Genomic DNA, 12,671 nt, shown 5'->3' on the forward strand with positions numbered 1-12,671 from the left:
ATGTGGTATTATTACAAATTAAATACATGTTTAATATACCATTTAATTTAAATTTAATACACTTTCATACTATTTTACTATTAATTTTTAAATTTTCTTGCTAAATAAAAGTGTAACAACAATATTTTGTAATTAAAGTGATATAAATAGTATCATAAAAAACAAATTTTTTTAAACATTCGTATTATTTTTGTAGCGTTTATTTATGTTTACATTTATTTTGATTTTAATATGTTTTTTATTTCTCTCTCTATTATGTTAACATTATTTATATATTTTATTGAATGTGTATTTATATGCATAATTAGATAACATGACTGATTTTTCTCTCTCTAATATGTTGTATAAATGATTTTAACTATATTTAATTATAGTATATTTATAAATATTTTAGTCCATATTCTTTAATAAAGAATATTTATGTATATATATTTTTAAAATAACATATGACATATAATTATAAAAACTATAACAAATATTTTCTTCATCCATTTTTTTTATATAGATAAAAAAAGTATTTTTAATCCGAATTTTTTATGAATGATGTTATTTTTATAAGCGAGAAAAGTTTATTATTGAATCAAATATTTTTATATATAATGACAATGTTATTTATTATATTATTTCTGGTATGCTGAAATGCATTTAATGCATAGTGACTAATATCCCCAAATATTTTTATATATAATGACAATGTTATTTATTATATTATTTCTGGTATGCTGAAATACATTTAATGCATAGTGACTAATATCCTCGAGATGTGCATTATCATAATCTTACCATATCTCCATTCTTTGTATCTCTCATCATTGCTTTTGATTTTATTCCAACCCACTTTTTTCAACAAACCAAATCCATTTTCTGAAACAAACATATCTTCTCTCAACAATTTAATTAATTAATATTATTAATTAAAATTTATGCAATTAAAATAAAAATTTATTTCTTTTCTAAGTGATTTTTGTTTTTGTTTTAAAAATTGAAAAAATTTAATTTTAATATTTTTTGTTACATATATTTTTATAAATGTAAAAAAATAAATTGTTGATATAAATATTTTTTATAAACGGGAAACAGTTTACTATTGGTACAATTATTTTTATAAATGAAAAAAAATGTATTGTTGATATAAATTTTTTTATAAACGGAAAATGTGTATTATAGAACAAATATTTATTAACACAGGAAAAAGCGTATTGTTGATATAAATATTTTTATAATCGAAAAAAGATAGATTGTTAATATAAATATTTTTTAAATGAAAAACAGTTTATTGTTGATACGAATATAAATGGAAAGTGTATTGTTAATACAATATTTTTATAAACGGAAAAAAAATGATTTGTTGATAAAAATATTTTTATAAATTGGAAAAAATTATTGTTGATACAAATATTTTTGACATCGGATATCAAAATATTTGAAAGCAGTGATATAATATTTAATGCTATATTCACTTTTTTTCTTCACTTTTTACACATTGAATACCAACTCTCTTTTATGTGACATCAATAAAAAGAAATAACTTACTAATCCAACTTTATTACGGGAAAAATGAAACCACTGATCTAAACATGTAGTGAGTCAATAAAATTTTATTGTTTGTTTTCTTATATCGTAAAAATTATATAAAACGGGAAAAATGAAACAACTGATCCAAATATTGATATCATTTACATTTTATCTTTTAAATAAATAAACAATAAATAAATTTTTTTATTTAACAATTTAATTTTTCTTTCATTTCATTTTTATTATATATTAAAAACAATGCGCGTACTATACCAGTACCCGTGCGTGCATGCCGCTAGTAGACATTAAAAAGACATATGTTGATCAAATGAAATAACACGTGGCATTAAATAAACCTTCCATGTAAAGTAAGCTCTTGAATAAAGTAATGATCCACTTCACTGTTGATAAAAAGAAGAAACAAATTCATATACGCTCACTATATAGAAATGAAATAGATATAAACTTGACTTACTAAAGAAAACAGAAGCAAAACCCAATATGTCTTTTTCTTTGACAGTGTTAGTAGTAGTTCTCCTCCTTCCTGGTGCTTACAGCTTGAGCAGAGATGATTTCCCTTCTGACTTTGTCTTTGGTGCATCAACCTCTGCTTACCAGGTTTCTTCTTCTCTATCTTCTTCTGGTTTTTAAAAATAATTAAAGAAAAAAAAGGATTCTCATTATAATATAAAAAAGCTACTTTAGCTTTTGAGAAATAATAATAAATGTGTTGTGATATATAATTATATAATTTCTGAACTCTTATGATTAAAAGGTTGAAGGTGCGGCAAGTGAAGATGGTAGGAAACAAAGTATATGGGATACTTTTTCCCATGCTGGAAATGGTATGTATATTGTCCTTTAATTTCACTAACATATACTTCATTTTTAATATATAGTATTTCATTTCTTAATTAATATCTATATTGTCAGCAAATATGTACAAAGGTGATGGAGATGTTGCATGTGATGGATATCACAAATATAAGGTCCGTGACTATAGACTATAGACTATAGAATATAATATACATACACATCAATACGACAGAATGTGTATCGCATTAATTTTTATTTATCTTCATTTAAAAATTGCTATAAGAAAATACAAGATCTTGATTTTTCTGCAGGAAGATGTGCAACTCATGGCTAATACAGGTTTAGATGCCTATAGATTTTCAATTTCATGGTCAAGACTTATTCCAGGTAATTAAACTCACTAATTAAAGTGATGTTAAAGAGATTATTAATTAATTAAAGAATGTCTAGAGATTATTAATGTTATTTTAATTTTTTTTCTAACCAGATGGAAGGGGACCAATCAATCCCAAAGGACTTCAATATTACAACAACCTCATCAATGAACTGATAAGCCATGGGATCCAACCACATGTTACATTGCACCATTGGGATCTCCCACAAACACTTGAAGACGAATACGAAGGATGGATTAGTAAAAAAATTGTGTATGATTTCACAGCATATGCGGATGTGTGCTTCAGAGAATTTGGTGATAGAGTTAAGTATTGGACCACAGTGAATGAGGTTAATGTGTTTGCAATGTTTGGCTATGGTGTTGGAACAGTACCACCTCAGAGGTGTTCTCCTTTCTCTATAGCTAACTGCTCAAGAGGAAATTCTTCAACTGAGCCGTATTTAGCAGCACATCATATGTTGTTAGCACATGCTTCGGCTGCAAGCTTGTATAACAAGAAATATAAGGTAAAATTTATCAAGAACTTGTCATAATCATATATGATGGATATGTATGATGATATTATGTTTATAAAAATTATTTTTGTAAGTGCAGGGAGTACAACATGGGTTTATTGGGTTGAATATTCTTACTATTGGGTTTGTTCCACTCACAAATACTAGTGGAGACATTATTGCCACTCAAAGGGCCAGAGACTTTTGGAACGGGTGGTAAGTAATGATTTATATATCAAATGTCTTTTTCTTCAATGTTTGTATACAACAGTTTATGATATACCTACATGCATCAATCATATACCTAATCCGGCAAGTATATCCTCTTCACAAATAAAGGGTGTGAACTGAGATCAGTTGGTGAATTTTGTCAAAGGTCTTGACTTAGGAATATAATAGTGTGTAACTTGATGTGATGTCTTTGTTATGTTTTCTAGTAGAGTTCCATAGATATTTTGGACTTATAACCTTTGCTTTAGACAGATGTAAGAGGGGATGTGAAAGGATCCTTTAGGAAATGATCTCACAGTTTTGCCTTGTTTAGCTATTATGATTTGATATCCTTCTAGAAGAGGTCTATTTTAGGTTTCATAATACTAGAACTTTCTTTTGGATAACTACTGACGTCTTCGATGGCCTGACGTCAAAAAGGATGACGTCACTATATCTATTGATACTCTAATCCGACACACCCTTATTTCCTTATCGATATCGATCTTTTACGTTGTTGGAGTAGGGTTATACCATGGTCCTTTCTCCTCGGTCTTTCTATCTCGTTAGGAAGTGTAAATCTTACATGGGACGTCATGAGGCCGATTACATGAATTTAACGGTTCTTAACTTAGGTATTCGAAAAGGTCCCTTATCGAGATAGACCAAAGTGTGTTGAGCCTTACTAAACCGGAACAATGCTAAAATAATAGTAATTTCATAGAAATCCAACTTTTATTACAATATAATTCTTGTTTTTTAATAAAGACAATTTATTGAATATTAAAGGAAAAACAAAAAGGGCGAGTGGATGTAAAACTTAATCTATAAAAATCTAGTAAAAACGATAGTTGAACATGCCCGCCCAACCTATCTCAAAAAACTTTCAAAAACACAACTGAGAAGTGAATTCCACCAAGTGTCATAATCAATAAATAAATTTTGACTAATCTATCTGCACGTACGTTTCTCTCTCTGAAAATGTGAGATATCTTGAATTTAAAGGAGCGTATAATGTGTAAAGTATTCTTCCATTTAATTAAAAGATGCCAAGGGATGATATTCAAATTAGAAAATACACGAATGACCATCAATGAGTCAGTTTCAAGCTAAAAAAAATTCAATTCTTTGTGTTAGCATATTCGATAGCAAACATGATTTCATGCAATTCAGCTTGAAAGGGGGTACAAACTCCAATATTAGTTGCGAAAGCTCCCACAAATGTTCCTAAATTATCTCTAAATATGACACCATAAGTTGATATTTTGGGATTTTCTCTTGAAACTCCATCTGTGGTGCATTTTAACCAATTATGACTAGGAAAACACCAATTGACTTATATGATTCTAAGTGTGGGAGGAGGTCGACATTTGATGTCAAATCATTTGATAAATAAAAACTTTGAATTGAAGAGTACATGCGGCCTTTGAAATAAGTATATGTCATATAGAGTAATTGTTTAACATAAAGAATGTCTCTATCAAAGTCAATGTTGTTATTTTGAAACAAGATATCATTTTTTTTGTGCCTAATTTTTCAAAGAGTCATTATAATGAGAGTCGTGATCAGATTTTGAATTTGTGAGCTCCAACTTCTGTTAGCAAGTTTGAATAACCTTTTGTAACTAGTTAAATCAATGTTCATGCCAAACAATATCTCCATCTAATGTCAGAAAAGTAAAGTGTATTTTCATCAAAGAAATAAGTGGTATGCAGTTTCCACATCATGATTGAAGAGAGAGCATCTTGAAACCATACACATTCCCCTTCAAACCAGGTTGTCTTTTGTTGCAATAACATTATGCATTAGCTTTCAAGTCACTAATGACTTGAAAGGTGGTATGTAGGGATGCCAAATGAATTTTGTCCAAGAATGCTCCATGTGATTACACCTGATACAATTGTAGACATCTTTAAAAGATAGATCATCATTTTCAGATTTTGTCTAGATGAGTTTATCATCAGTAATAGTATCAAATGACAAATTAATCTTCAAAATGTATTCAACAATTTAAAGAGGCAAAATGTATAATTCCAATTGATATCTAGGATAATTGAATTTACCTTAATAATTTGCATAAATTAAATATCCATTGATAATACTAGGTGTAAATCTTTAATTTTTTATCCCAGTCAATTGGTAGCCCATAAAACAACACTCTTTCCATTATCAACCCGTCGTCTACTATGTTCCTCTAGAAATGAACAGGAATACTTAATGTTAGGCCATATTGAAGAATAAATATGATGCATGGTCGGTTTTTTGTGCCTAAATTATCTACTAATAAGCATATAAGACCATCGATGATTTGTATTCAACAAATTCCAACAAATAGATAAACAACCAGCTTTATTTATTACCTTAATATCTCTCAGTCTAAGACCTCCTCTAGATAAAAGTGAGCCTATAAACTTCCAAGAAGTTCCAAGAAGTAGTAATCAGCTTTCTATTGTCTATGTTAATCGTTCACACAAAACTTTTAATGCAAGCATCTAGTTTGTTAAGAAGATTGATTAGCCATTCATAAATCTTAAGACTATACAGCAAACATGTCTTGTATGACCGACTAAATTTATTAAACCCTATCCATCATAGAAAAAGGGTGTCTCTTCCAAGTAGCTAGCTCGGCCAATACTCTATTTGTTATGATATGGAGATGATAAGTGCTAAGCTTGTCTTTGAATATAGAAACTCCAAGATTCCAAGCATATATGCAACATCCCTCAGCCTAGATCCAGAAATACCTAAACCATAAAGCTTACATTTAGTTGGATTGATATAATGACCAGAATTCTGACCATATTCTTGAAGGATATGGTTAATGATTTGAGCCTTTTTCCTAGTAGCTTTGAAAATATCATAAGGTCATCTAAAAAAAAGTATTAATGGGAATGATTATCTTGCCAACTGATATATGCATGCCAACTTACTCAGATTCACAAACATAGATAACTGCATACTAAGTGTCTCTTCAGCAATGCAGAAGAGCATGGGAGATAGAGGACTCCTTGCCTCACAACTCTAGAGTAAGAAAAAATCTTGCAGGTTTTCCATTTATCATCATTGATAATTCAGCTGAGTGTAAAATGGTATGTATCCAATCACAAAACTTTTAGTCAGAACTAAATTTAACAAGAACTTTAATAAGATCTTGCCAATTTAAAGTATTAAAGGTTTTTTTTTGTCTATCTTCAAAGCCATACAACCTCGACAGTATTTTGTGTCAAACATATTAATGGCTTCCGAAGTAATCTCAATGCACTTATAAATATATCTTACCCCCAATAAAGCTTATTTGGTGTTATGAAACAACTTTAGGAGTTAAGATGGTTAATATATCTACATTGATCTTAATGATGATTTTGAATTGAAAATTCGCAAGCGCAAGAGGTATATACTTCCTTATAGAATCTACTCCATGTTGTTTAGGTATCAAAGTCACACGAATTGAATTGAGATTAGGAAGGATCCAACCTTGTTCAAATAATTGATACACTGAATTGATCACATTAGTCCCTACTATATCCCAATTGACTTGGAAAAAACATCCCTATATCCATCAAGGTATGGAGTAGAATTATCATCCATTTTATGTACTCCAATCTTAATTTCCTCCGGCTAAGGCAATCTAGTGAAATATCCATTATCTGAATGAGTTATAAGTTGGGGGATAATTCTATCCACCAAATCAGTATAAATGCAATTGTTTTCTGAGATAAACAATTTTTTATAGAATTTAAACATGATTATTTAATTTAATGTCAACCTTTAAAAAAATCGTGTCATACTTCATTATAGTGATTTTGTTATTAACATATCTCAATTTGATTGTGTTGTGAAAAAACTTTGTAATCATATCTCCATCCTTAAACCACTTATTCCTTACCTTGTTTCTAAAAAAATAGTTTTGCATATATAATGCCTTATTTAATAAAAGTTAAGCATTTTTTTCCTCCAATTCAAGATTATCATTGTAACTTGCACCATAAACCAAACTTTGTATCCTGTTAACTTTATCAATATCTTGAGTAACTTTAAGATGAATATTGCCAATTATTTCCTTGTTCCATTTCTTAATATTATCTTTAAGATTTATCAACTTAGCAGATAAAACAAATATAGAGCAACCAAGCACACTAGTTTTCCAATTATCAGTAATCCATTATCTGCATCTATCATCTAGAGTCCAAACCTTCATAAATTTTAATTTCCTAGCTGAACCAAACCTACCTTTGTCACAATGGAGAAGAATAGGATAATGGTCAGAATAATTCTTGGTAAAATTGGAGCGATTGACCATGTTCTAATTATCTAGTCAATTCTGATTACAAATGGCCATGTCAAGCCTAACATAAGAGTAAGCATCACATTTCATCCCATTGGTCCAAGTTTAATAGCTATCATTAGTGTCAAGATGCATAAGCTCATTTTGTTTTGTTCAACTAAGAAATTCATTAGTAGAGTTTTGTTTGGAGAGAATCTACAAATTTTCTCATGGGAACCAATAACTGCATTAAAATTATGTAGCATGCACCAAGGGTTGGGATTGGCCTATTCAAGATTGGTAAGTTTATTCCATAAGTGTCTTCGATTCACATGAGAGTTACTTTCATATAAAGTTGCAATAAAGAATTTAGTTATATCTAATTTTATAGAAAAAGTTACATGTTGTTCAAATAAATTCAACACAGTGAGATTCATATGTATTACACAAAAAGCTCGTATATTTGAATTATGATTCTGTTTAAAATTTTATTCAATTGTCTTAAGTTTGATTTGTTTAAGACACTCAGAAAGGAAATGAGGCTAAAGAATCATTGATTCAACAATCAAAAGCAAGTCAAGCTTTTGTTGATCACAAATATTTTTAATAGTCAACCTAGTATCAAGGTTTCCTACCCCTCTAGCATTTCAATAAATGACTTTTATTGAGTGGAGTTGTATTTACCCAACATGGCCCAGGTGTTAATTTTCATTATACGTTGAGTAAGATTATCCTTTCCCCTACCATTTTTATATCATAGTAAATTCTTCAAGATGTGATTTAGGAGGATTGTATTCATCACCTCATATGTCATTATTCTTCTCCAAATACAAATCATCACAGGGATCTCTCACCGACTTCCACCACTACTTTTCATAACCACGATATCAGGATCAGGTTGCTTCCTTGTATCGTTATCTATCTTTTTTCTCAATCACTAAATTTTTATTCAAATCATTAGCAGACTTTAATACTATATCTTCTTCATTCAAAGAGCTTGTTTCTGGTCAATGTTCCTCATTAGCATTAACCTTATTCTCTCGATGAATGACCATAACAAAGTTATCATTCTCTATCTCATTCTCAAGAGTATGATTTATTTTATTTTTCAAATCTACAGAGTCATCATTCAATGTGTTATTCACTATGACATTTATAAACTTATTATTCTATACGTCCTTCACATTGTAGTTAAATGGTATAGTCTTTTTGGAATTTTTAAGTGTGTATCTTGTATATTCTTTAATTAATGGCTTCTCAACACTCTTGCCTTTCATTTTTAAACATTTGTCACTAGTGCGACCAACACACACACACACACACAAAATGATCACAAAAATAGGTAAACTCTCGTATCCCAGTTCAACAAAAAATGCATAACTCTCTTGTTTCACCAAAAATACGATCATATGCAAAGTATATGACTTGTTAAGGCCTATTTTCACACGAACAAAATGCCCCAAAGTTCTTTGCAAGCTCATCAATCAATAAAGGAGAGCCAACACCAGAAGTAATTGCAAATAAAGTAGTTGTTTCCCATTATTCTAATGGAAAACCATTCATCCGCAACCACACTTAAGCATGTGTAATCTTCAAATTGTAAGGCCTAAAATCTGGCGTCCACGTAGACAAACGCATGAGTGAGGGATTAATATTCCATGTCCCTACACTTTAAATTTTGTCAAGATCTTCCCTTAATTTGAATGAAAATTCAAAATATCCACGTCACAAAGGAGTTAAACTCTAATTAGTAATTGGGCTCTATAATTTTATGAGTTTGTCCCGTAATTCTAATGCCTTCAGTGGCACGTTACCTTTACTATTGATCTATCTCCCATGTAAATTATTCCTACAGCGTTCGAGTCCTGCTTTGTAAGCCTCTTCATATATCTTGATTGAGAGATCATTACCTTTTAGACAATTGAAAAAATTAAATATCGATATGTCATATGCATTTTGAAAATCTTGTGCAAGGAATTATTTGGTGTTTGGGGTTGGGATGGAGATATAGGAGTCGTTCAAGGAATAATAATAATAGACGACCATAGGAGGAGTTCATGCCGATTAGATTTTCTTTCAAATCCTAGTAGAGCATCCCAAAAACCGGTGTCATGCGAATACGATATCTTCTTCTCATACATTGTTTCGATGATTCGAATAGTAAAACTATAGCACAATGTCTTACAAATCTTGTGTCCAAAAATCCGCTCACAATACAATTATTGTTACAGTTACATTAATTTCTAATTTATTTTTTGCAGGATACTAAATCCATTAACATTTGGTGATTATCCTGATATAATGAAAAGGAATGTTGGCTCAAGGCTTCCTTCCTTCACTAAAAAAGAATCAAATCTGGTCAAAAACTCATTTGATTTCATTGGAATAAACTTTTACAACACATTTTCTGTTAACAACTACTCCGAAAGCCTGAACATGGAGGATAGAGATTTCATGCAAGATATGGCAGTAGAAATTACAAGTATGTTATAAGTTGTTTTTTTTATATTTTCTAACTACATAACCAATTCTATATGGAGCTTTAACAAATTACTTATAAATGTTGTTTCTTATTGTAGTGCTTCCTGAAAATGATACATTTATAGACACGGTAACATAATTTTTGTAACGAGATCTTCATTCTCTTTTCATTTGTTTATGATTGGTTTAGTTTTTAATTACAACCTGGAATTTTCAACAGGCGCTAGATTCCTTGAAGAATGACTATGGAAGTATTCCAATTTATATACATGAAAATGGTATGACAATTTTCCAATATACATCATGATCATTCCATTCTGTTCTTTCAAATATTGATTTATTTGTATGACATGCAACTCTTTTTATTGCAGGCCACAAAACACCTCATAATTCATCATTGAATGATTTTTCTAGGATAGAGTACTTGAATAAATACATTGGGAGCATAGCTACAGCAATAAGGAGTGGATCAAATATAAAAGGCTATTTTGTTTGGTCCTTTATGGATGTGTTTGAAATACTTACTGGATATGAAGTAAGTTTAGGCCTTTACTACATAGATTTGAAAGATCCAAACTTGAAGAGACAACCTAAACTCTCTGCTAAATGGTACTCAAGTTTTCTGAAAAATAAACCTATGGACTCAAAGATTATTATGGAAATTGGGAGTGATGCATCTTTGTTATAATGCCAAATAATCTCATTGTTTTGTTCTATCACGTGAATGAATGAATAAAAAGGTTGTGGTTCGTGATGCCGAATATGAAAGATAGGAAATTGTATCCACACAATATTATGTATGTACTGGTCCTATTATATGATGAAAATTTTAATAGAATTCTTTCTCAATCATGTGAGCATGTTTTGGTTAAATCTAGTTGTCCAAGTTATCACATCATATATTGTATGAGTGGAAGGAAGTTCTTGTGCATAATTTCAGTTGTGATACGTTAAAGACCGGATGTATTTTACTAGTGGAAGGAAGTTCCAACTGAAAAGCTACTTCTTTAATGGCCTTGATTATCTTAAAGGGTTCATAGAACCTCTTAGATAGCTTACGAATTCTTCGACCCTCTACTGAGTTTTGCCGATGGGAAATTCGGTTCCTGTTAGCAGCTGCTTTCATGGTCTCTTGGGCTTTAGCAAGTTTCCTCTTTAATTCTTGTAGCACTTTAGTTATGTCACAAGAGAGATTCTTCGAAAGCTTGTATGTTAGTGTTTCCAGCCATATAATCCTGCAATTTAGGAGCTCTCAACCATAAACCACCTGAAAAGGAGAAATCCCAATGAAGCTATGCGCTGCAGTATTATAGTGACATTCCGCCCAATGTAGGAACTGGACTCAGTGACTTGGTTTGTTGTGTTCAAAGCATCTGAGATATTGTTGCATCACTTTATTAACAACTTCAGTTTGGCCATCACTTTGTGGGTGATAGTCTGTCGACATCCTCAACTTTGTACCACTTAGGTGAAACAATTCGTGCCAAAAAATATATGAGATCCTTGTTGGAGACCATACTCCTCGGCATCCCGTGAAGAGTTCAGCAACCTTTGAAGCTGTGAATTGCGTATGTAACATACCAAAGTGCAACCTTTGAAGCTGTGAATTGCGTATGTAACATACCAAAGTGCAACCTTTGAAGCTGTGAATTGCGTATGTAACATACCAAAGTGAGCAGCCTTAGATAGTCGGTCCACCACTAGGATTACCTTATGATTTTGGAATGAAGGGAGACCTACTATAAAATCCAACAAGATGTATTCCCACACTTTATCTAGAATTGCTAATGGTTGGAGTAAACCATAAGGAACGTGATTTACAGGTTTCATCTGCTGACAAGTCACACACAGTCACACACGCATGAACCCATTTACATCCCTACGCATACCTTCCCAGAATACATTTTCCTGCAACCGTCCTAATATGCGATGGATTCTGTTGTGCCCCCAATCGGTTATTGAAGAGTAATTCAATATTCAGAAGTTGTGATGTGGGCTGATCTTCTGATGGTTACTCAGAAGATGTCGTTGACCAGAAGATGCTGTCTGGGTCCCATTAGCTTAGCTGTTTAGTAGTAAGGGTACTTTAGTATTCTGCAGTACTGTTTGTACCTTAGACTTGTTCACTAAGTTTACTGTTTGTACCTTAGACTTGTTCACTAAGTTTACTGTTTTAGGGCTTATGTGGCAAGATTCCTTTTTATAAATAGCCTTGTAGTAGCTATCATTTATTAACAACGCAAGTAGAATACAACATTTATTCTCTCATCTCTTTTGCGCCATTATTCGATTATTCTCTTTGTCACCATCTTTATTCATTGTGCACCAACAATTGGTATCTAGAGCTCCGGTTCCAAACACAGGGAAACACGAGTGAACGTGAGTTTGTGTGATTGATTTTGTTTCTGGGAAACAAAGTTGTGTTGAATCACATTTTTCTTGATTGTTTGTGGGTTGGGAAACACTGTGTGAGTGTGAGTGAAATCTGTTTTTT

General features: G+C 31.1%; 1 protein-coding gene across 1 annotated transcript; it reads left to right on the top strand.

Moving 5' to 3' along the window:
* Positions 1-1,941: 1,941 nt before the first annotated feature.
* LOC131635347 (beta-glucosidase 11-like) lies at positions 1,942-11,050 on the top strand. Its single transcript, XM_058905966.1, has 10 exons — positions 1,942-2,133; positions 2,291-2,360; positions 2,449-2,504; positions 2,643-2,718; positions 2,819-3,234; positions 3,323-3,438; positions 9,958-10,178; positions 10,276-10,307; positions 10,398-10,455; positions 10,549-11,050. The coding sequence occupies exons 1-10, from the start codon at positions 2,017-2,019 to the stop codon at positions 10,863-10,865; spliced, it is 1,479 nt and encodes a 492-aa protein (XP_058761949.1). The 5' UTR covers positions 1,942-2,016; the 3' UTR covers positions 10,866-11,050.
* The last annotated feature ends 1,621 nt before the right edge of the window (positions 11,051-12,671 follow it).

Source organism: Vicia villosa, unplaced genomic scaffold (genome assembly GCF_029867415.1).
Source record: "Vicia villosa cultivar HV-30 ecotype Madison, WI unplaced genomic scaffold, Vvil1.0 ctg.001467F_1_1, whole genome shotgun sequence".
NCBI lineage: Eukaryota > Viridiplantae > Streptophyta > Magnoliopsida > Fabales > Fabaceae > Vicia > Vicia villosa.

Excerpts from the sequence above, each read along its gene's own strand:
- LOC131635347 (XM_058905966.1), top strand. The coding sequence starts at position 2,017 with ATGTCTTTTTCTTTGACAGTGTTAGTAGTAGTTCTCCTCCTTCCTGGT. Across the intron at positions 2,719-2,818 it reads ATGGTCAAGACTTATTCCAG|ATGGAAGGGGACCAATCAAT; the intron begins GTAATTAAACTC and ends TTTTCTAACCAG. Across the intron at positions 3,235-3,322 it reads TGTATAACAAGAAATATAAG|GGAGTACAACATGGGTTTAT; the intron begins GTAAAATTTATC and ends TTGTAAGTGCAG.